General features: G+C 39.2%; 2 protein-coding genes across 7 annotated transcripts in view; one reads left to right on the top strand and one right to left on the bottom strand.

Moving 5' to 3' along the window:
• LOC127580505 (protein PHTF2-like) overlaps positions 1 to 23,563 on the bottom strand; it is an 88,402-nt gene extending 64,839 nt beyond the window's left edge. The window contains exon 1 of one of the 6 annotated variants that reach the window (XM_052034073.1): positions 23,482 to 23,563. The gene's annotated coding sequence lies outside the window, so the exon portion shown is untranslated. Of the gene's footprint in view, positions 1 to 5,129; positions 5,257 to 12,481; positions 12,685 to 13,256; positions 13,275 to 13,352; positions 13,371 to 23,481 lie in introns of those variants that run through there. The other 5 variants (XM_052034074.1, XM_052034075.1, XM_052034078.1 and 2 more) reach the window with 5 other exon arrangements.
• On the top strand, positions 23,019 to 25,391 carry LOC127580506 (transmembrane protein 60-like). Its single transcript, XM_052034084.1, has one exon. It carries the CDS (start codon positions 23,555 to 23,557, stop codon positions 23,951 to 23,953), a length of 399 nt encoding a protein of 132 aa, XP_051890044.1. The 5' UTR covers positions 23,019 to 23,554; the 3' UTR covers positions 23,954 to 25,391.
• The last annotated feature ends 862 nt before the right edge of the window (positions 25,392 to 26,253 follow it).

Genomic DNA, 26,253 nt, shown 5'->3' with positions numbered 1-26,253 from the left:
ACTTACAGAACACTACTGTTTTTTTCCCCAAACCAACAAGGAGGAAAATCTCACTGCAGTTGAATGTTGCATTAATGTTGATATCACTTGGGGGAGTTTCAGGCCATAAAGACAGTGCTGGAGCAAATGAAAATATGATTCAAAAGTCAGTGGACAATTTTCCCAGTAGGTGCTAAAGCACCAGAAATGTGCATAAAATTGTTGTATACTGGATTATGCCAACTCAGCCACATAGCAATGTTGTTTTAAAATTGTGTGAATGAATATGAGAGTGTGCTCTGACACTTAATACAAAAAGGTTCCAGATGCCAGCTAAAAGTATTATAACAAATTTAAAAATTAAGCAAATAAATAGTTTTCCTGCTAAATTTCAGTCCAGTTGTACCGAATTTGGGATTCTACATTCAGACTCACTCCATTGTCAATTCAAAATTTATAAAAATACACAATACATGCCACTGCTAATTACATTCTCAACCGCATATTTTTAAAAAAGTCCAGAAAGTTAAAGCTAGTTTACTACAAAGTTGCAACCAGTTTTATGTTCAACATTAACACAAATACAATATTGCATAAATTAAGTAAAACTGTTGACATTTGTAGTAATCACACCATTCATCAGGAATCAGAAAACAAGCTCTGGTGGTAGTTCTTGACAAATTGAACAGCCTGTAAAATATTTTTTTTCCCCCATCCTCCCTCAAAACAAGCAATGATTATTTCATCTTAAAATAATTCCATGGACTAGGCATGCCAATGCTAGCAAATAATAACAGAAAATCTGATACCAAAATATGAACTCAGTATTTTTAAACCTGGTTACAGTATTTGCAAATGTTAGGAGATAAGCAATGGGAATTTACATATTATTAGACAATAAATTCTTCAAACATTTCCTTACAGGAGACCTTATTGGAATATGGCATGAGGCAAGTTGAATAAGATGTATTCTGAAATGTGAGAACTCCATCCAAAATGCTTTATTATTCAAGACATCACTTGGATTTAGTCATATATATAAAAAAAAACACTGCTCCTTTAGCATCCATCAAATACTTTTAAAATTGATCACATGTCATAGATGGGCATAAAGAAAAATAAACTGCAGTAATGGGAGAATCAAGTTCCAACTCTGAATAGAAAGTTCAAGAATAGAAGTAAATCCTCATCCGATAGACATAAATGGGCGTAAGCAAAAATAAGCAGCAGTAATGGAAGGGTCAAATTCCAACAAACTCTGAATACAGAGCACAAGAACAAAAGTGAATTCTTCTCTGATAGTGTTGTAACTTTGAATGTAGTCTGCCTCAATATTTGGAGGTTTATATGGCAATTCTCAAACATAACTAAACCAGAGAGAAATTCCACTCCAGCTTTTCATTATCCTTATGACATAGGAAGTTATCTCAAGCTAAATGTTAATTTCTAAGTCATTAGTGACAGGTAAACACCAGTCACATGAAAAATTATTTTAAGTTTGCCAATCCCATTATTCATTCTTCAGCTGCATGGAGAGATGGTGAGCATGACACCTCCTTAAAACGTCTGAATATAACTATAAAGAATGACTTTCAGTGCACATAATCCCATTCACATGGTTAATCTGTTGTTGACCAATGCTTATCAGTCCATTTTGTTGTGCAACACGTTAGCTACATTTATTCAGCGGCACATTATTTAGTTGACACACTGTAGCAGTAACACATTATTCTTCTGTGCTTATCAGATCATCGTGAATGTCTGTTCAAATGCTGGACTAGTCACCTTTTCAGCGATTTAGATTTTAACATTTTCTTCATAATTGGTGTCAAAAAACTACCTATTCCAACATTAAATCAAGATAAATAAATATTTTTGACCAAATATTCACTTACATACATTATTGTACACCTTTCCCTGCAGCATTTTCCATGTTTAAACATCACAATTTCCATCAGTGATCCCGTCTTAACTTCCTCATCAATTATACTTCTTCCTTGTTCCCTAATGGGTTGCTATTAAAATGTCAGATTGGTTTCCTTCTGCCACCAAAAAAAATCTAGTATTTTCCTACACTTAACTTTAATGGTTAGTCATATTCACCAAACAAGCCTTGTACAAATATCATCCATATACAAGGGTGGCTCTTTCCCCTTAACTTTATACGAGGCTCTACCTCGGGCCATGCATAATGGAAAATTAACTTTAAGCCATATCCATTGCTTATTTCCAAATAAATATGCAATTCCTTGCTCTTTCAAAATGAGCCCCTACACCAACATCAAGTTCTTAGTTTTGTGATCTAAAATCTACCATGATATCAGTGTTCAACAACTGCCTATGAATGCAATAACTGAGGAATAAGATTCCACCTTCAGCATTCTCCTGTACATGACAGTTTCTGCAGGATCGCAAGCCAAGTTCATAATGTTAATTTAACCATTTATCACCACGTGGCAAAGCAATGCTAATTCTACAACCAATTCTGACTGTTCCAGAATCACTCTGGAGGAGCAGGCATATTCAACCTGAAGTGCTGACCAGGTGATCCACCTGAGCTTCCCATCACCACAGAAGCCAGTCTTCAGCGAATTTAATTTTTTCCACGTGATATCAAGAAACAGCGAAGAGCACTTGATACAGCAAAGGTTTTGGGACCAGAGAACATACCAGGCGTAGTACTGAAGAAATGTGCCTCCAGGAAAGCTATTCCAGTTATAGTATAGGCATCTATCCAACAGTGGAGATCACCAGGTGGAGACCTGTTCACGAAAAGGAGAACAAATCCAATCCAGCTAATTACCACCCATTCAGCCTACACTCAATCATCAGCAATGGAAGCTGCCATCCACCGTATTGTCAAGTGGCACTTACTAAGTGTGGATTGAAGAACACTGGTAAACATACTCATGCTAAAGATTATTGTGGTTATTGGAGGTCAATCCTCTCAACCCCAAGAGATCCTCAGGGCAGTGCCTTAGGCCCAACCACCTTCAGTTGTTGCTTCAATGTTTTTCCTTACATCACAAGATTAGAAGTGGGGATTTTGCTGCTGATCGTACAAAATTCAATTCTATTTGAAACTCCTAAGCAAATGAAGTAGTCCATGCCTGCAAGCCACAAGACCTAGACAACTTTCAGGTATGGCTGAGTGGCATGCAACATTCATACCACAAATGTGCCACGTAATGACCATCTCCAACAACAGTGTCCAACCACATACCCTTGACATTCAATGGCATTACGATCCCCAAGTCCCAATATCATTAATATCCTGATGGTATCCCACTCACCAGCCTAAACATTCATTCCATCCATCACCAACACTGTGGTTACAGTGTGTACCACCTACAAAATGGACTGCAGTTACTTACCCAGGATATTCCAAGATATTACATCAAGACTCATTTCCTGGTCTCCATTCCAAATCTATACAATTTCCCCTGACAACACCTTTCATAACATCTAGTTTTGCATGCTACCCATCTGAATTCCTGCCAAGTACAGTTTCATCACTATTTTCTGCTTTTCATTCAGACTGTACTTATGTAGTGCTCTTTTTTTAACTACAAGTTGTGATCCATATACAGACCAGTGCCCATTTTAATGCAGAGAACATCTCCCATGTATCACAACCTCGCTCATATCACTGATAAACCCCTAATTACTTCAAAGGGCTAGACCAAGAAAGGGCAGCAGTGTACGTACGTGTCTGAGAAGATTCAGCTTGTCTATGGAGATTCTCTTGAACCTCTATAGATGTGCAATAGAAAGTATCTTGATGGTTGCATCTCAGCCTGGTATGGCAACTGCTCTCCTCTGGACTGACAGAACCTGCAGAGTGGTTAAATACTGCGCAATCCATTACAGGCTCGTCACTTCCTTCCATCCAGTCCATCTTCACAGTGCATTGCTTCAGGAAAGTTAATAGTATCATCAAGGATGCCTGTTACCTTGGCCATTCCCTTCTTGCTCTTTTACCTTCTGGGAGAATATACAGGAGCTTGAAAGCCTGGACAACTGGACTTAAGAACAGCTTCTTCCCCTCTGCTATCAGCCTTCTGAATCAGTCACCTCTTTCACATCCCCTTCCCTGTCGTGCTTCCATATTCTCAGACTCTTAATTACACCTCCCTTGGTGATTCCATTATTGTCACTTAAGCATTTCTTTTTGCACTACAGATTGCACCACTATCTTTGCACAATTCTACTGTTTTGTGCTCACTGCTATATTTATTGTTGCATTCATTATCATGTATACTGTTTACTGCGAGCTTCACGCAAGCAATTTTATTGCACCCTGGCATATATGACAATAAACTAATCTAAATCTCTCCAAATGTTCCTTTTTCCAACCTAGCTGTGAATTGAAACCAATACTAAATTTCATCCAGAAATTTGTGGTTCATCCCATCCTGCACAAAGACCCCATCCATTGTGATATTCTTAGTGCTCCTGCAAATCTTCTGACTTCAACCATATGGCTATAGATGCCTCCTTCACCTTGTTAGATTCATCAGATATCATTTTGATCTCAGTCTTGAAAGCCAAGTAAAACCTAGCAAAATTTCTCAAACAAAAATCAAATCCATTAAAACATTCCCCTACTGTTCTACCCATCAAGATGAATGTCACATTAGGTGCTATCAGTGGCCTTGAACAGCTTGCCAGTCAGGCACCATATCCCTAATCACCCTTATAATTCACCTGAAGTCATGGACATTTTCCTCAACTTCGATCCAAACATTTTTACCATAAATGCTCTCCACTGCTGGTTTCAGTTACTTCCTGCTGAAAGCACAGCAAATAACCAAACACTAGAAACAAGTTTGTTTAGTTCAACAGTCACACAATTCTACAGTGGGGCAAAGGTGAATCTCAAGCTGCAAGATGAAAAAGAAATCAATTACCCAACCAATTTGTAAACTGCTTATTTTCCCAAATTGGAGGCAAGAAGCATCAGGTCATAAGACTGACACTTGCACCTCAATATCTAAGCCTTACTAAAAAGCCCTCCACTAAATTTCCCACCTTTAGAGAGTTCACAAGAAATAGGGTGTCCAGGGACTTGATCTGCTCAAATAGATCTCTAAAATAATGCAAAACACTTGCTGTTGTTTTTTTTAAAAAAGTAAATGTGTACTAATTACCTGCCACTGCATTCCAATTACCCAAGAGATGGTTTTGTGGAATAGTCCTTTCTGTTCATGCCCATAACAATATTTGTCATCAACTTTGAATGCTGCTCAGAGTTAAACAGAACTACACAAACACAAGGATACGTACTCATGCAGCTTTAGCACATGTGGCTTTCAGTCTGTATCACTAGTAATTCAGCTAAGTGGAAATGAGTGAGAACCAGTCAGATAACCCAAAATTCTTCTGACATCACTCCAGATTCCATTAAATCCTCAACCAGGTTGGTCCAGTTCTAAACTGCATTCTTAAATTTCATCAGTGACATCACCTTCTATTCATCTGCAACCTGTTCTAAGTCTTTTTAAGTGTCTGTAGCACATTAGAAGGTAATGGGAAGTGGAGGGAAGGATGATCTTCCCCCACATTAAGAACGTGCTCTGTAAAACAAGACTTTTTTGCATTTCGACTAACATCGATTTAGAATGCCAAATCGTGCTCAGTTCAGCCCACTGTCTGGATTGGGCCCTGTACTTTCCCTATTTCCAAATCACCCTTGCAAAAATATGTGGAACCAATCATCTCAAGCAGGCAGATTTCAGCCATTGTACTGCTGAGGTCCTGACCCAGGAACACACTGACATAAGGCAAGGCTCAGAGAAGACATTTAAAAATATCTAATGATTTAAAGCAATTTTAATAACAAAGTCAGTTCAAAACACTAATAAGCTAAAATTTAAATGTTAAAAAATACTGAAATTACCTTTTTCTTCCTATTCTCCAGGTTGGGAATCTTTACAAACGAGAGAGAATCTTGCTCCTCTGCCTGGTCTAACTGGCATAGAACCACAGAGGCAAATTCCCCAACATAATGTTTGGGAAACCCAACATGACCAGGCCCTCCCAGTGGACTCCATGTGGAGAGATAAATGAGGAAGCATCCATCACTAAACTCAGCTTAGACTTATGGTGTAGCTACAGAAGTCCAGGACATACTTACCTGCGAGTGCCTGAATGCTGGCAGTTCAATGGGAACTGACAACTGCCTTCAGCTTGATTGAGCCCATTATCATCTGCCCCACTATAGACTCCATCAGTCCTGGCTTCGATGATGCATCGCCATTGCCCAAAGACAAGTACCCATGACTGTTCCTGTGCTTTTCTATTTCTTCACTGTCATTCATGGGCAACCTTCTTGGGAACATTTATGTGCACCCAATGCCTAAAACAATGTGATAAATGACATTGTTCCAACAACTATTTTAAAATTACTTTTTACTCTTGAACAATCTTTGACCTTGAATGTTTACGTCTAATACTAGTATAGATTTTAGCAATAACATTTACAATAGTGATCTTACTGCTCATTTAAAATGGGGACCCAGCTCTTGACTGCTTCCAAAAACAAAAATCATTTTGCAATTGCCTAGGAAACTCTAAAAAATTCTTAATAGAAATTGGCGTGAGGAACAAGTGCGCATCATAGTTCTGGAAGCCAATTTCATGGACACTCAGTTTCCTCTTGAACAACTATCTCACTGCTGTAACCTTATTATGTACATCTTCTTCTATTTAGGGGTTGTCTTTTTTTTAAATGAAGTGACATTTTCTATAGATTTGCTGATATCCAAATATTCTTTTGATGATGGTTCAGTTCTATATTCACAGAATCTCAGTGCCCGCAATCTCCAGTCCTCTTGCAAATATCATAATTATGTACGTCTTGATTTCTTGGTTTTCTGTGCAAAGAAAAATCTAAAACACCGATTTCTCTGAATTACTAGAAAGCCTAAGCAGGAGCCATCACTTTCAGTCTTGCTTCACCCATAATCCACCATGCATTATCAATAAGATTAGAAGGAAGGTTGTGAGTGATTTGATTAAATTTCTCAATCTATTATGGCCAGCTGATAGTTTCTCCCTATCTACTCTATTTCTACTGGTCAAAGAGCCAAAGAGACAAAGAATTAACAGATAGACCAAGGCCTTTCAGGAGGGAGGTTAGGATAAATTTCAACACAGATCATTACAGAAATTTGGAACTCTACTGAAATGATAATTAATATTGGGTTAACTGCAAATTATAAATTTCAATTAATCCAGACATATCAAAAGATACAAGGAAAAGGCAAGTAGAAAGAGTTTGATTATAGATCAGCCATAATCTCACTGAGAAGTGGAACACACTCAAGGGGTTAAACAGACTGCACTTGTTTTTGCATTCCTTCTATGTCATTATTGGACTCACTAACCTTTCCAACCTTAAATAAAACACTTCTTCACAAGTCAAAGTATATCCAAGACTTAAATTATACTCCCCTGTCCAGTACCATCCTTCTCAAATAACCCCCTTGCCCTAAAATTAGCTACCTGCGCCAGTACAATTCACCTTTAATGTAGAAGATAAGCAAATGGAGAGGAAGGGGGAACCAGAGATATTTTAGAATCCAACTGTAAATAACACACCCAGACTCATTGATGTGAATAATAGCAAAATTACCCATAATTTTCTTCAATTTGCACAACACAAATTTTTCTCTTATTATAACAACATGTATTTATACAACACTTTTATCATAGCAAAACTTTATAGGGTATTTCAGAGAAGTGGATTCAAACAAAGTCCAACAACTGGTGACAAATGGAGACACTGGGGCCAATAACCAAAGGCGGAGTCATCAAGGTAGAATCAAGAATGCTGGTGGCAAGACACAGCTGTGTGCAATCAGCATGTTCCAAAACCAAAGCATCAGTTATTGTACATTTCAAAATTATAGCCAGTAAATGAGAAATAGGAGGCTACTGAAAACAGATCCTTGGCAGACACCAGAGGATATGGTCCAGGAACACAAAAAGAACTCATTTCAAAAGATCCTGTAGCTATTATTGGATAGATAAGAATGCAGCCTGCTGGATGGTGTGGTCAATCATATCAAAGGCACACAGATAAATAACCCCAACTAGGGATAGTTTACATTTAATCACAGTCACAGAATGTCAGTAGCCACTTTGATAAGAGCCATTTCAGAGGGCTGCAGGGGCAGATTCCTGATTGGAGAGATAGTGCTCCAGCAAGTTTAAGTATATTATTTCAAGAAATATGGGCAGGAATCTGGGATGCTACAATACACTTAAACACCAAGACAGAAGGATGAAAATAGGGCAGTAATTTGCAAGGACAGAGAAGTCAAGATTTTTTTTAAGGATAGGGCTGACCACAGCAGATTTCATGGAAGAGAGGGCAATTCCCCAAGGATGGATGAGCACTATCCCGAGAAAGATCCATTAATAATATCAGCTAATATTGGAACTATGAGTGAAACTGGTGGGCAACATTGCACTGGGAATGTTGCAGGAGGGAGGGTTTTAGATTCCTGGGGCATTGGAAATGGTTCTGGGGGAGGTGTGACCAATACAAACCGGATGGTCAATACTTAGGCATGACTGGGATCAATGTCCAAGGGGGATTGTTTGCTAGTGCCATTGGGGAGGGTTTGAACTAATATGGCAGGGGGATGGGAATCCATGCAGAAAGACAGAGGGAAGCAAAGCAGAGACCAGAGCAGAAGTTAGACAAAAGTAAGAGTGAAGTACAGAAAAGTCAAATGCAAAGGACACGAAGGTTACTAGATTCTAAAAGGATAATGAGTATAAGGGCACTTTATCTGAGTGCCTGTAGTATTCAAAACAAGGTCAGTGAACTTGTGGCACAAATCAGTACAAAGGGGTATGATTTAGTGGCCATTACAGAAACGTGGTTGCAGGGTGGAGATGAGTGGGAATTAAATATCCAAGGGTATCAGGTAATACGGAAGGATAGGCGGGGAGGTAAGGGAGGTGGGGTAGCGCTCCTAATTAAGAATGAGATCAGGGTGATAGTGAGAGACTATACAAGATCTAGGGAGCAGAATGTTGAATCCATCTGGGTAGAGATTAGGAATAGTAAAGGGAAAAAAAAATCAGTGGTACAGGCATAAACCAAGAAATATTTGATGAATGGAATGGCAGTTGTCATGGAGGACTTTAACTTCCATATAGATTGGGTGAATCAAGTTGGTCAAGGCAGCCTTGAGAAAGACTTCACAAAATGCATCTGTAATAGCTTTCCTGAACAGCATGATAATGAACCTACAAGGGAAAATGCTATCTTAGATCTGGTCCTGTGCAACGAGACAGGTAAAATTAATCATCCTGTAGTTAGGGATCCTCCTGGAAAGAGTGATCACAGTATGACTGCATTTCTCATACAAATGGAGGGTGCAATAGTTCGATCTAAAACCAGTGTATTATGCCTAAACAAAGGAGACAACAACGGGATGAGGGAGGAGTTGGCTAGTGTAGACTGGAAACACAGGCTGTATGGTGGGACAGTTGAGGAACAGTGGAAGACTTTCAAAGAGATTTTTCACAGTGCTCAACGAAAGTATATTCCAGTCAAAAGCAAGGGTGGGGAGAGCCAGCCTTGGATAACTAAGGAAATAAAAGAAAGCATCAAGCTAAGAGCTCATGCATACAGGTCCTGTCTGACAAACTTACTGGAATTCTTTGAGGACATAATGAGCACAGTGGATAGAGGGGAACAGGTGGATGTTGCATACTTGGATTTCCAGAAGGCATTTGATAAGGTGCTGCATAAAAGACTTATCTATAAGATAAGGATGCATGGAGCTGGGGTAATGTATTAGCATGGATAGAGGATTGGTTAACCAATAGAAGGCAGAGAGTTGGGATAAATGGGTATTTCTCTAGTTGGCAATCAGTGGTGAGCGAGGTGCTGCAAGTGTCAGTGCTGGGCCCGCAAACATTCACGATATACATTAACGATTTAGAAGAGGGGACCGAGTGTAGCATATCTAAGTTTGCTGATGACACGAAATTGAGTAGAAAAGCAAATTGTGCAGAGGATGCGGAGAGCCTGAAGAGAGATATAGATAGGTTAAGTGAGTGGCAAGGGTCTAGCAGATGGAGTACAACATTGGTAAATGCAAGGCCATCTTCTTTGGAAAGAAAAATAGAAGATCAGATTATTATTTAAATGGTGAAAGACTGCAGCATGATGTTGTGTAGAGGGACTTGGGAGTGGTGCATGATTCGCAAAAGGTTGGTGCAACAGGTTATCAAGAAGGTGAATGAAATATTGGCCTTCATTGCTAGGGTGATTGAATTTAAGAGCAGGGAGGTTATGCTGCAACTGTACGGAGTACTGGTGAGGCCACACCTGGAGTACTGTGTGCAGTTCTGGTCTCCTTACTTGAGGAAAGATATACTGGCTTTGGAGGCAGTGCAGAGGTTCACCAGGTTGATTCCAGAGATGAGGGGGTTAGCATATGAGGAGAGATTGAGTCACCTCAGACTATACTTGCTGGAATTCAGAAGAATGAGAGGGGATCTTATAGAAATATATAAAATTATGAAAGGGATAGATATGATAGAGGGAGGGTTTTAGATTCCTGGGGATTAGAACTGGTTCTGGGGGAGGTGTGACCACTACAAACTGGATGGTCTACACTTGGGAATGACTGGTGTCAATGTCCTAGGGGGATTGTTTGCTAGGGCTATGGGGAAAAGGCAGGTAGGTGGATCCGAGCCCACAGCCAGATCAGCCATGATCTTATTAAATGACGGAGCAGGCTCGACGGGCCAGGTGGCCTACTCCTGCTCCTATTTCTTATGTTCTTATCTTTTAATAGGGCCATGGAAGCATAGCGCGGGGCTCGTGAACAAGTTTGAGGAGGCAAAAGGAAAAGAGAAACATGCAGGTTTCAGAGCAAGCACAATAGAGAACCTTAGCCCATTTTATAATGCATAGATCACTTTCAATGCTGATATTCAGAAAATGAAAAGTTATACTTCCTGTACATGAAGGCAGACCACAATGAATTTTCAAATTTTAAGTTAGAGAAGCACACCAGAGATGAGGGTTATTTATCAGATTCCAGCACTGGTAGCCATTGTATTGTTACTTATCACCCTCTTAGCTGTCTCCGCCTTCACACTCCCCTCCCCCTACCTGGCTCTGTCTGCCTTTTTTTTTGCCTGCCTCCATCTATCATCCACCTGTCTCTATCTCCCAACTCCACCCCTCCTCAATCCACCAATCACTGACTGGCCTGTCTCCACTTTATACTGGCTAGCTCCCCTTAGTCCTGATGCAGAGTTTCAACCTGATACTTTGCCAATTCCTCCTCCTCCCGCCACAGATGCTGCTCAACCCACTGAGTTCTTCCAGCAGATTGTTTGTTGCTCCATATTCCAGCATCTGCAGTCTCTTGTGTCTCCATATGAACTTATCACCTGAGCCACAGGTTGAATTGGTTTACTATTAATTGTACTGAAAACAAAATCACCTCATATTATACCCCATCATTCAGTAAATAGCTGAATGTTCTCTTTAAGAGAAAATACTAGAAAAGATGGTTGGGATCACTCAAAAATGACATAACTAAACCAGAGATAAAACAGAGGGCATCTGAAGAACAAGCTATACAGTGTACCACGTCATACCAATGCAGGGCTTCAAGAATGCTTGCGGATGCTGCACATTGATAATCCAAGGTCACCCACGTGAAGACCAAAGCATTGGCAAGCACATCAAGACTAGCTAAATAACTAATTTCAGCCCCAGTTAAATCAGTGAAAGATCAGATGTTCATTTATGAGCAAATAGGAAGACAGACATGGTGCTTTTGCATTATACCATTTGCAAAAATAGAAAGTTAATTATACAGCAAGGAAAAAATAGAAGCCCTTTCTTCACTGAGGTTTACAGACTTCTTGACTAGCTCAAATATGCCCCAAGCAGAATTCTGATGTTACATTTTTGGTCGATCCTTCCTGACCTTAGTCTAAAAATGGGTAACTTCCTTCCAGTCCCTTCACAATTTTCTTTACATAACTGAATTAGCAAAGAGAAACAATACAGAATGATGCACCACTGCTATGAAAACTGAAGGAGTAAATTATTTCTTTCTTTCAAACAGTTCATCGAATACTAGCCGGCATCCATCGCATCAACAAGGCAACCTTCAAACAAGAGATGAACTCTATTCAACAAAATACATCCTCAGCCCTGAAGAATGAATCGATAGGCCCCTCACAGGAATAAAACTGCAGGATCACAGAGCGAGGTATACCTCGGGGAAGAGAGCTGTTATTTCCACAGAACAACACAGCATCACGGTTAGCTTAAATTTAAATACGTTTATTATATCCAGCACTACGTAGTCTCATTATTTCAAGCATTAGCAAATCCAAGCGCCTTCATCCATTTCTAATCCACATCACTTACTGCTCAACGATAGTTGTCCAAAACCAGCCTTTCTTTTTAAAATTGATTCTCTCGGCTCCTCACAAAGTTATCACTTACCAGCATATTACATTTCCGCGATCATTCCCATTTCTACACGAGCTCTCCTCACCAACCTCCCTCTTCAAAAACGCTGATTACAGTCGATTTCCCAAATTCCTTGCCTTTTTAAATCAAGTCTGTTTCTGAGCGTGACGCCGCTGCCGAGCTCACAGCCTTTCCCATCCACCCGCCAGACAAGCGCCAACCTACCGTAATACCGCGGAGTACAGACCACCCCCCCATGCCGTAATATGCACAATACACCGATCCCCACACTACCCCAAATACCGCAATACACCGAATATATAGCAATTCTACCGCAATACACCGTATACAGCAACTCTACTGCAACACACAAATACACAGTGACAAATATACAGAGACCCTACCGTAATAGACCGAATATATAACTAGAATACCGCAATACACCAAATATATAACGAACCTAACCGATCTCATCACCAAAACTCCATATCGCATTACACCAAATATACAGCGAGTCAACCGCAATACACAAAATATGCAAAATCCATACCGCAATACACCAGAAAGGGAACATACCGCAAAGCACCAAATATATAGCGAATGCACCGTAATACATGGAGAAATAAAAATAAACTACCACAAAACACCGAGTGTTCCACTACCTACTCCAATACTCCAAAAATTAGTTAGCCAAGCTACCATAATTTTTCGAAATTCAGCCAAATACCAACTTCCCATTTCTAGCAATTCACAAAATAAATTCTGCAATTGCAAACCGAATATATAGCTTATCAGTAAGATACATAACCTGTCTAATAGAATGTACTGTAAATATAACAGAATACGGCAAGCGAGCAGACATTACTGTAGTGCATCAGGTACAGTATCCAACGAGACACATTACCGTAAAACATCAAGAAGAATGAACACGCTGCAAAACAAATGCAATCATGAATTGATCAACTGCAACATAGAATAAACAGACGCCAATATACTATTTTTCTTAATTTATTCATCTGGGGGATCTGGATGTCACAGGCAAGGCCTCCTCCTGATTGCCCTTGACAAGTTGGACACTGAACACTAAACGTCTTGGAACACTGAAGTCCTTCTGATCAGGGTATTTCTACAATGCTTTTGAGGAGGGCGTTCCAGGATTTAGATCCAGTGACAATGAAAGTACGTTGAAATATTTCCAAGTCAGGATGATGTCTGATTTAGAGTGGAACCTGCAGGTGGTGGTGTTTCCATGAGACTGAAATCTTTGTCCCTCGTGCTGGTAATGGTTGCGAGTTTGGGGGAAGCTCTGGATGAATTTAGCTGAGGTATTGCAGTTTACATTTTGTAGATGCAACCTGTAGTTACTGTGTAACTATGGTGGAGAGAATAAATGTCTATGACGGTGGATGAGGTAACAATCGAAAGAGCTGCTTTGTCCTGGATGAGGTTTAGATTTTTGAGTATTGCTGGAGCTCATCCAGGCAAGTGAAGGTTGTTACATCATACTCCTGACTTGCACTTTTTAAGATGTGGAAAAACTTTGGGGTGTCAGAAAACGGGTAACTCAACACAGGATACCCAGTCTCTGGCCTGCTCTTATTGGCACAGTATTTATATGACTAGTCCAGTTAAGCTTCTAATCAGTTGTGACCTCCAGGATGTTGATGGTACAGTACCTAGCAATGGTATTGTTGGTGAATGTCAAGCATAGGTGGCTAGACTCTTAATGAAGATGGCCGTTGTCTACTACTTTTGTGGTGTGAATATTACAGTTAAAACTGACTTCTCCAACTCCCCATCATCCAGCATATTCAAGTAATGGGCAAGTTGTAACATCTCAATACAATTCACCATTCTCAAGTAACTGGATTCCCCAGCAGAGCTAGACAGCACAGCTCTACCAGTAGTTCATCTTAATTGTGTCCTGCTTTTCTATTGTGTTTAGTGTGATTGTACTTTGTGCTTATCAAGAAATATCAGTGGTTCCACCCACTCTGGTTTCAAGTAAACAGGCTTCAAGCCATGTTGAGAAATGTAAGTGGGTGGTGTTCACACTAAATAAGAAGATTGGCATCTGCAAGAGACTTGAGAAGAGAATAAATTTGAACGTTTTGATGAAGGAATATGACATAGGCTCGTCCACCATCAACTACAACAAGGTACAGAAAACTAGATAAATTTATTTGTATTCAAATGACTAGATACATCAGGCAAGTAGAACTTGATCGAGTATGAACCAGCAGAGGAACATTGGGACTCCTTCACTACATTAATAATAGAACATACTTGGCTCCAGATCAAATATATAACATGGGTGATTCATACCTGTCTTAGTAATGATTGCCTGCTTCTACTCTTGCTGGTGCTGCTGGATTTAAGCAAAACAAGGATCAAGTTACTGTTCTAATGTGCCCTAATGAAACTCAAGGAGTGAAAGTTTTAAGTGATCAGTGAATATAAATATCCTAGAGCTTTCAAATTTTGCCAAATGATCAAAGCAATGGATGGATAGACAAATATTTTTCTTCATTATTGCATCTGTCATGTATTTGCTAATAAAGCAGCTTTTTGGAAAAGCAGAAGAAAGCTAATCTGTTCTTTTGCTGAATAACTGTCACACACATCCTCACCAGTTAGCTCCCGGAGACAACAACAAAAATGCTGGAGTTGCACAACAGGTCAGGCAGCATCTGTGGAAAAAGAAACAAAGCTCAAAGGCCCTTTGTGACAACTGAAGATGTCTGGATAAAGAATTGCAAACATCAGCAAGCATCCACATCTCAGACATTATGACGGAAGGAAGATCATTGATGAAACAGCTGGGGAACTCCTGCAGTGATGTCCTGGGGCTGGAATGACTGACTGCCTACAAGCATAGCTGTCTCTCTTTGCACTAGATAAGACTAACCATTGGAGCATTTTCCCCTTGATTCTCATTGATGTCTGTCTGCTCTTTTTTTGTGGGGATACCAATCCATAATTGCATTTGTATCACGGCATTATTTTTGTCTACTTGATTTTTATGGTAGAGTATCTGATTGGATACTTGATATACTACAGTGAAGTGTTTAATTTCTTGGTCTAATCTGTTAAATTGATGGTACATTTTATTAATGCAGATTGGTTATATATGCATAACATCCAACTACAAATACAAGAGGCAGCACCAAATCAAAGCAAAATACAATGGATTCTAGAAGACTGAAATAAAGGCATAAAATAGTGCATATAGGCAGATCAGACTCCTTTTGATGCAGTCTGGCCTGTTAAGTATTTCCACCATTCTGTGCTTTTAACAAGGAACTGCAATATTCTATCTTAGTGCTTTGATAAAACAAGCACCATAATATCACATATTGTCAACACTTTCCCGCTACAGAAAGTTCCTAGGTTACTGAGAACTGTTCATACATTGGAAATGAACGACAGTGTGTAGGAGAGTATTACAGGAACAGCTACGATGGGAGAGTGAGCGGGCACAGGAAGACTGGTCACCAGCCAGCCTCACTGACTCAGTGAGTGAGCAAGTGGGTCTGCTCAGTGCTCCCACCTCTGCTCAGCTTAACCCAGCCCCGAATTGTTGCAGTTTGGGGGGGGGGGGGGGGGGGGGGGGGGGGGGGATGTGGTGGGGAGAGAAGGCAAGCAGAAAGGCCCTGTGCCCATCCAGCAGAAGATGCCTGCAGCCCTGCAGAAGCCATCCCTATCCATCCCTCCGGCCTCTCAATGCTTGTTCGCATGCATGGGTGTCCATGAGTCGGGTGTTCATGGACCTGAAAATGAACGTAAGTGGCTGTTGATGCAGGAGCATCAGTGTTTTGAGGGCAAGGGAGAAGGTGGTCCAAACTACAATTGGGGATGAGAAAAGACTGATAGTACCATGTATTGCAGAAATAAGAAGGAAGAATGCCAGCCTTTATTGAAAGGGAATGGGGATGGAGAATACCATGGAAAGAAGAATGCTAGCCTGAACAAAGGAAAAGCAAAGAGTACTAGTTTGACCATATTTGGAAGGAATGCTCTCAAATCCAAGAGTGGCTTTTGATATTTAGGCACAGCTGTGATGTGGCAAAGCCGAACAGATGATATTTCCAAAGCAAGGTCCCACAATAGACATTAAATAAATTAATGCATATCCGTTTTAAGAGCCGCTTCAGAGATAACTATTGACTGGGTACCAGGAGATTTCACCAATTCTTCATTGAAATAATGCCATGGAATCTTTAATGCCCACCTAAGGGAGCAGATAGGTCCTCGTTTAATATCTCCTCTGATAGTGCAGCACATCAGGTCCTGATGCAGGGTTTTGATAATTCCTTTCCTCCCACAAATGCTGCTCGACCCTTGAGTTCCTCCAGCAGATTGCTTGTTGCTCCAGATTCCAGCATCTGCAGTCTCTTGTGTCTCCATTATGACACAATGTTAATTCTGCTTGATTGTATTATAATTTCCAAATACCCTGCTACTACTTTCTTAATAATGGATTCCAGCATTTTCCTCTTGACAAACTGGCCTGTAGGCTGCTGCTTCCAATTTCACTATTTTCTTGAAATCATAGAGAATTGTATAACTGCCTAATTTGTACATTGGTCAATAACTTAATGTGTCATATATGACACTGAGAAAAATAGCAAAAGCTGACCAACAGCTTCAAAATAATTGATGCTGACCCCTAGTAACTGACGAGTAAAGAAAGGCACTAACATGTAAAAGCAACCAATCAAATTTAGGTATACACAATAGAGGAATATTAATGTAAGACCATTAATTATGAAGCAAAAATCTAAATCTTGACAATGCAAAACTGGTGCATTACTAATAAATTAAAACATTCCTCTGGAAAATATTACAATTTTGACATTAAAACTGAAATATTACATGAATTTTACAAAATACCAATACTCTTTGTGACTAAAAATGTTAGAACGTAGAACATTACAGCACAGTACAGGCCCTTTGGCCCATGATGTCATGCCAACATTTTATCCTGCTCTAAAATCTATCTAACCCTTCCCTCCAACATAGCCCTCCATTTTTCTATCATTCATGGGTCTATCTAAGGGACTCTTAAATATTAGATTGAAATAAATTAAAACAACGACATTTGGCTTTTCCATCAATGCAACTTACCAGTAATTATTTCAATAGTCATTCTCCTGGATCTAACCCCAACCCAATGTTCAAACTTAGAGGCATTTCATTTATCCATACATGGTTCGAGAGATACTGCATTCTGTTCAATTCCTTACTCTTTTACAGAGAATTCTCTTCTCCAAAACCCCAACATTCACATTGGCATTCTTCACACATAAAGAAGCATGCAAGGATGACATTTAAGGCAACAGCCTTAGCTCAGTGGTAACATTATTGCCTTTTTGAGTCAGAACATCACGCATACAAGCCCAAAGACTTGAGTGCACGTTCTAGGTTGGCAATTCAGAGTGGAATGCAGTATCACGTGACAAGTGGAAGTGGATAGCATTGTTGGATTTGGATGGAACCTGGATATATGCACGAGGGAGACAGGAACAGAAGGGTTAGATGGAAGTGTTGAAAGGACAGATGAATTAGATGGGAGAAAAGTCTCACATGCAACATGAACAGTGACAATGAGTTAGTCAGGGCCAAAAGGCCAGATTCTTCTCTGTAAGTTCTATATAAATATTGAGTATTAATACTGAGTAAAACAATCTTCTGCATTATATCAAATAAATCACCATAATATAAATAAATGTCCAACCTCATCTAAAAACTAAGTCATGTAAAATAGTACATAAAGTAAATAACCCAAGTATCTACTCCAACCACATTATCTATATCAAAACAATTGAGGAGATAATTACAGGGTTTTCAGGTTAAATGACAGCATTTCTCATACTCAAAGAGCTTGTTAAATCTCAAAAGTGGGCAAATGCTTGGAGAAATTTTGTTCCTTAATAGACTTGAAAGCATCGGAAAAAAGGGGAAATTTAAGTAATGATGCAAATATTCTGAGGTATTGAAAATAAATAATCAAACCATATGACCTACTTATAAGAAGTCAGGGTGGTTGACACGACCACTGAAACTCTGATTACCCGACCAGGCTACAAGGCCTAGTATAGCCCCTTCCCTAGTTGGACTATCCACATACTACTATGTCACGAATCCTTCCTTGATGCACCTAACAAATTCTGCCCCATCTAAGCCTCTGGCACTAAGTAAGAGTCAATACTGGGGAAATTGAAGTCACCCACTGCAACTACCCTGTTGCTTTTACATCTATCCATAATCTCCTGATATATCTATTCCTCTATCTCGCACTAGTTATTGGGAGGCCTATGGTATAATCCTATCATAGTGACTGCACATTTCTTATTGCTAAGCTCTACCCATATTGCCTCACTGGATGAACCCTCCAAGATGTCCTCTCCAGTATTATGAGATCTAATTCCTTAGACTCGGTGGTGTAACCTCTCTGTGTTTCTTTGTGCTGTCGCAAGCACAGGAAAAAGACAGTTAGAGTTATATACAGAACATCTTTTATTGAAAGCAGCAACTCTGAACCAAACAATGTAAGTCAATCAAACCTAACAGATGAAAGCCAAAAGACTGCAGATGCAAACATTTTTGAAATAAGAAACTGACAGCATCTGTGGAAAGAGTAATAGTGTTAATGTTTCAGGTAAATTGACTGGGAGTCTGAATATTTCAAGCATTTTGAGTTTATATTTCAAACTTAGTAATTGTTTCCTCAACTCTATTCCCAAACACCTAATCACCCAAGTCGCACACCTGGGACTCATATAATTTGACACTGTAAATGATCCCCTCTAATCCTGTATTGCATCCCTCTTTTCTCCTCTTGTCCACTATTGTCATTTAGCTCCTCAAAAAAACTCTTGATCCTGCTTTCTTCTTCCATGCCTACTATATGCAAGATCCTTGTCATCTTTTGATTCTATTTCCTTTCCTCCAGTAACTCTGTTTCACCCATCCAACTTGATTTCAGACTAAAATAGATCTGTTAATTGCACCACATCATCTAGCTTTTAATAGTTAAAAACATCCTTCTCAAATGATTTTAATGACTGCCTGAACAATATTATCCTCACTCAGCTCTCCATTCTTAACTATTATTATAAACTGCAAAGCTTCTCTTTCTAGCCTACCCTTTCACACTTGAAATCCAGCAAGGTTCAACTCTGGTTCATCTATCTGAGGCATCACAGACAAGAAATATTGGGAAGACTGAAGCCATTATGTTAGCCTTCTTTTAATAAAAATCTGCTCCCTCACTTCTGACCATCATCCTCCCTGCCTACAGTCAACTTAACTAGATTTTTTTTACAAGCTTCTAAGTCCTATTTCTCTTATGTTGAGCCTCTATTATTTTATTCTCCCCATTTTGAAAGCTACCCATCTGTTATCCTTAACATCTCTATTGAAAGGCTTATCCATGCCAAGGTCAAGGTTGTTAGAGTGAAGTTATTTAATGTTTTCTTGGCATTCTGTCTTCCCTTCTCAAATTTCAGATCATCCAAATTGCTGCTACGTATCTCTTATGCTTCAGCATCTCCTTTATCCATCACCTGTGTTCACTCAACTGCATTGCCAGCTAAGAAGCCTGTCGCCCTGGAAAAGTACATCAGATGACGAGCTGTCGACTGTCAATGGCTGGCTCCAGGAATGAAATAGTGCAGCAAGAGTCTAGTAAGTTTGAGAAACTGAAATAACCCATTATTTGTCCAAAAAAACCAGAGAAGCGGTTGACATTGAAATCTGAGAAATCCCAAGGACCTAATGACCTGTATCCCAAAATCTTGAAAGAGGTGGCATTAGAGATGGTGGATGCTCTTGTTATCAGCTTCCAAGGTCCTGTAGTTTCTGGAATTGTTCCTGTGGATTGGGAGTAAATCATTATGATCCCACTACTTAAGAAAACAGGGAACTACTGACTTGTTAACCTAACATCAGTAATTGGGAAGATGCTGGGAACTATAATGATCAATGTAAGAACAGAAAACCTTGCAATGAATAATAGTACTGAGCAGAGTCAATATGGATCTATGAAAGGAAAATAGTGCTTGACTAATCTGCTAAAGCTCTTTGAGGATGTGAACTGTGGAATAGATAACAGGGAACCAGCTGACGTGAGTTTGCATTTTCAGGCGGCTTTTGATGAGGACCCACATTGAAGGTTGGTCAACAAAGTTAGAGCACGTGGAAGTGGGGATAATATACTGACGTGGGTTGAGAATTAGTTATCGGACAGAAGCAAAGTATGAGAATAAATGGATCCTGCCCAGGCTGGCACACTGAGATCAATCCAATATGGCAGGGATCAACAATTATGCTGCCCCCAATGCTTTACATATGTTGAGAGCTTAGTCTAAGTTTTGCCCAAGTTAGAATTTTATGAATTCATTCCAGGGACTTGAGCAGTTAATCCAGGCTGATACTAAAATGCAGTACTGAGGGAGTATTGCACCATCAAATGGTGCTGTTTCTCCAGACTAACTGATAATTATTTGAATGGAGGTTTGTGGAGTCTTACCATGCTTAAATTAATCAGTATAATTTCTACATTATAAATTTAATCGACTCTAAAGCACTTTGGACAGCTTAAAGTCATCACAAGGCACTTGGTTTCTGTAAGTACCTTCCTTAAGGATCTCTAATATAATTAACAAAAGATCTGTCTGTATATTTTTTTCCCTATTTCATTACAAGTATAGACGTATAGACCAAATAAAGAAACTTTTTCATTATTCATGTGGATGTCACTGACAAGACCAGTATTGCCTAAACCTAATTGCATTGGATTTTAAAAAAATTAGAGAAATGTTTCAACCAAGTACCCAGCACAGCAGTTACCTTATATGAAGCTGTGAGTTTACAGCAGGCAAACACCTTGTGTTCATTGTTTTTTTTTGCTGCTTGCGATAATTAATAGACTGTGAAAAAAACAGGATTGTCATGTCTGCAATGTTTTGATACATCTGTGTATTGGGAAAATACATCAATGGTTAGCTGAAATGCTACACATACTTCTCTGTTGCTTTGTCATGCATATGTAGAGGAAAAATGTAAATAAAGCAATATTTTCACAAACTCCTTAATCTTACAATCTCATCCTACAATGCACTTTAACAACAGTTCATTGTAACCACAGTGAAGACTATGTAGCTTTCTTGGTAACTGTTGATATATTTTCCAAATGCAGATATGTGCCAAAACAGTCATCCATTTGCAGAGCTGCATTTTTTTTTATCAACATGAATTTATTGAGGGCAGGTTGTCCCCACTGAACAGTTGAACCTTTCAAGGGTTATAATGTTGGCTTCGAGAAATTTATTGAGACTTTTAACAAAGTGACAGTGATTAATGTGATTAAATGAGACACTGACATGAGCTAAACAGGAAGTACCCATTTTCCTTGCAGAGGTCAACAACTAGACAACGCAGATTTGAAGCAATTATTGGAAAGACTAGAAATAAGTTGATGGAAAAAAATCATCCAAAAAGTGGTGGATTTCAGTGATGGAAACTCATGGCTGAAACATTTCAAAGCTAGATGGAGGGGCACTTGCCATTCTGCAATTTGCAAAAACTGGGATGAGGGAATAGCCTATGCAGCTCAATTTTAACCAGTTTAGACACAATAATCTGATAGGGCTCCTGTGTCAGAAATTTCTATGATAGAGATTCTGATTGGAGTCTGCCCTTCCATGGTGATTACTTCATAATGCCTTGGCTAACCTACATTCTATAACCCAAAGCAAATTTCTGCCTTTTTAATTTGAACCAATTTTTGTTTTCAGAGATTACAACAACATCCTAGCTTTCATTTGACAGGTTCCTTCTAATGTCTTTGCATACATATAATAAATACAGCCATCCAAGAGCATTCAAATTGGAAAATGAACTTCACAAACGTTATTATCATCTGAAATTTCTTTTCCATGTATTAATAAGGTGAAAGAAAGGTTATAAATAATTTTGGGAAACCTAATTGACCAAGGTTTATTTTGTTTCTCCTAGGAGTATATTAGGTTGCAAGTAGATAGGAAGTAGTTACAATACGTGGTTAAATGGTACAGACTCATTTCCCCATACTAGATGCTAGGGGGTCAGGATAATATTTGAGAAAGGGGTGTTTAGGATGCTCGTGTTTTGTTTCAATCTCTGCCTGTTCCATTCCTGAGTTAATCATTTCAATTCTATTATAGGAGCCATCTTATCCACTGCAGCTCTTCCACCCGAAGAAATGTGCAGGACAGCCACATGATTTAACAGCAGTGTAGCTGCCAGATAATTTAATCTGGTCTTCACTAGCCTGACCGTCCTCATTTGGAGTGGTTATTTTCTGCAGACTCTGAAATATCTTCTCATAAGGGGATCATATATATTTTGGAGGCATGAAATTACGGGAATAAAACTATGAAAATTCATGTATGTGCATCAAAGTACACCATTCCTATAAAGCACCGCATATACTTGGGACCGTCGAGTCAGTGATTCCGGAAGTGTGTCACACTGGTGATTGACAATGTGACCGCACAATTCGAACTGGACACATTGATGACAACAACGTAAAGCACTAATCAGATCACAGCGTAGGCGGGGCTCTGGTGTTATTAAAGGGGTACGAATTGCTCTTTTTCAGCGAGATAAAGGGTTCGAAGGGAAAGTGAAAGCACAACAAAAAGCAAAGCAAAAAGGAACCGAAGCGAAGCCTAGCGAAGGGCCAGGAAGAAGCGTTTTGAACGGGATTTAAGCGGGCATCTGAGCTGAGGCTTCGCCTCGTGGAAGTGGGCAGAGATCCGAGATCGCTGATGGAAGGCTGTTTACCCGATTCTCATTCGCACAACATATTGTAACATGGCCAAGTAATGACTGGAATGAACACTCTGGGTGGATGAAGTTGATGTCTTATATCAAAGTACTAGCATAAATAATCATACGGAGTAAACGACGTGCACATGTAACATCAAAGAGCGAATGGCGCAGTCATAGATTGAAATGAAATGCAACTTATTTTCATAACGGATTACCTTCGCAAGAGTTTCTCGAAACATTCTGAGCAAACAATCGAGAGGCGAGCATCGTGCCCTCCGCCTGTCTTAGATGAGAATGTCATTAGCGCAGAGGGTTCTGATGACCTGGCTCTTCACCCTGCTCTTCCTAATTGTATTGGTGCTGAAACTGGACGATAAAGCTCCTTGGAACTGGTTCCTCATCTTTATCCCACTCTGGATTTTTGATGCTATCCTTTTAATCATGTTAATCGTAAAGATAATAGGAAGATGCAAAGCAGGCTATGACAGGAATGGTACAAATCTCAGAAAGGAGGTTTGGTACCTATGTGCTATGCTGCTTAAATTAGGTTTTCAGCTGGCGGTGTGCGCGAGATTGGAGCAATTTGCACAAATGAAGCTTAGTTTTATTTTTATACCTCTTTGGCTGTTAATAATTGGAGCAATTATTGATTTAGGGTACAATACCTATTCTATGAGGCAAGACTAATGAAGTGCTCACTCAGTGCGTTAGTTTTTATTGCCGGCCTAGTAACTGCTCCAACGTGCGGCGATTAATTGAAATAGCTCGAACAGGAGCAAAAAAACCCTGCGATTATGAGAAATTCGAAACAAAAACAGAAAGTGCTGGAAGAAATTAGCAGGACAGGCAACATCTATAGTTCTGATGAAAGGGTCATCGATTTCATTTCTCCTTCCATGGACGTGGCCTGACCTGCAGCGTATTCTCAGCATTTGCTGTTTACACTACAGCACAGGAGAAAATAGTGGTTTACTCATCCTTTTAAGTCAAAATAACTGCAAATGTTATTCTTCATAACCATTTCTCCCGTGCATTCTGTGAAGTCATCGTGGTTATTGAAGTAAATGTGAATGTTTTTATATAAACACCCTGTAAATTAATACATGACACGTTGCCACCACACCTGCCATCTGTTCCAAGCAAAAACCGTTCGTATTTTATGCAACTGAAATCCTTTAACATGCTACGTTGATGACAAACAGCTAATTTACATAAGTAGGATAGTTGGATTATCTACAGTATAATTTCCTTTTTATGGAAAATGCTTTAATTATAAAATTCACAAGATGGTGTTCCTGCTTTTAAGCTTTGGTTGGGCCAGTCAGAGGGCCAAATATAGCAAAAGCTATAGATACCAGAAATCTGAAATAAAAACAGAAAATACAGGAAATGCTCAGGTCAGACAGCAGCTGTTGAGTGGGAGAACAGTTAACCATTTTGGCTGATGATTTTTATCAGATCTAGGAAAAAAATATAAGAAATCAAACATGTTATAGGGATATAAACCGTGTGTGGGCAGATGTGCAGTTTAAACTTGCATCATGGTTGGCACAGACATCATGAGCAGAAGAGCCTGTTCCTGTGCTGCACTGTTTTATGTTATAAGTTACAGAAAAGGAGAGGTGATGCAGAGAATAGGAATATTTGTGCCAAATTTAGGAGTTGTGTCATGGAGTTATAGCATGTGTCAGCATTTTCAGGAAAGGTAGCAACATTGACATCCAGCTTGTTCATACCAATTTTCCAAAGTTTAGGAAGCAAATAATTTCAGTACAAGGGAATCTACATAATTGCCAAATACATAACTGCACACATCTTTCCAATTTTAAAACAAGAAATTATCCTATATTTTGCATATTTCCTAAATGAAACAAATCTTCTTGGGTTGGAAAACGTGCTAGTAATTATTGTCAACTATTTAATGTGCATCAATTATTGCATTTCATGAAGTAAAAAGGAATTAGGTTTGCTGACTGGCTGGCACATTGAGAGAATGCTAGTCTGGAGCATGAACACTGCCATGGGTCAGTTTTGAGAAATGGCACTCGGGGAAGCACAAGTCTTACCCATGTATAAATATTACATTACAATATATATGAAAGATCATTTTCTCCCTAAAATTTATAGTTTCAGATTGTGTAAGAAATAAACAAAAATACAAATAATTTCTTGTTTTCAAGTATTTGGAATAACTTACAGTAAATTTTTACAGTATAGAAGTGCTCACTATCTTTCAAACCACTTTAACACTTCAGTTTGGCCTAAACCAAGACTTTCAATGAGTTTGCTTATGATGAGTTCACTTGCACTGTTTTCACTAATATCAGATTCCAACATTTTCCACCTGACATATTCAATTTTAATGTGATTTGGAGTATTGCTTAAGCCAAAAAAATAAAATTATCTTCAATTACTCAACAACTTTAACCGGATTGAAGCAGGACTTTTCTAAATACCAAAAGATCTAGGAACAAGGGTAGTCCATTCAGTTTGCTCAACATTCATTAAGATTATGGCCAATAACTTTCCTCAAGTGTACTTCCCATCCTATCCATGTAGCATTTGATTCAATTACAGATTAACAATCTCTCTTATCTTTGAGTATACTCAAAGATTCAGCTTCTACCAGCTTTCCTGGGGCAAAGAATCCCAGAGACTCAAATCTTTTGGATATGAAATTCTTCCTCCTCTTAGTCTTAAATGGGCAACCCTTATTCTGAAACTATGCCTTCTGATCCTAGACTCTACCATGAGAGGTAGCAACCTCCCTGTATTTACCTTCTCAAGCACTCCAAGAATTTTTCCATAAGCTTACATCTCATTCTTTTAAACTCCAGTGAGTACAGACCCAGTCTATTCAACCTTTCCACATACCTTGAATCATCCTAGTGAATCTTAGAGGGACCAATACTGTACACAGTATTCTAAATGCAGTGTAACTAATGCCTAGTGTAATTGTACTAAGACTTCCCTACTTTTATACTCTG

The sequence above is a fragment of the Pristis pectinata genome, chromosome 19 (assembly GCF_009764475.1).
Source record: "Pristis pectinata isolate sPriPec2 chromosome 19, sPriPec2.1.pri, whole genome shotgun sequence".
Taxonomy (NCBI): domain Eukaryota; kingdom Metazoa; phylum Chordata; class Chondrichthyes; order Rhinopristiformes; family Pristidae; genus Pristis; species Pristis pectinata.
The sequence above is the reverse complement of the archived record's forward strand: the minus strand, read 5'-3'. Positions and strand labels throughout refer to the sequence as shown.

What these genes read in the sequence shown, in the direction of transcription:
- LOC127580506 (XM_052034084.1), top strand. Translation starts at nt 23,555, where the DNA reads ATGAGAATGTCATTAGCGCAGAGGGTTCTGATGACCTGGCTCTTCACC.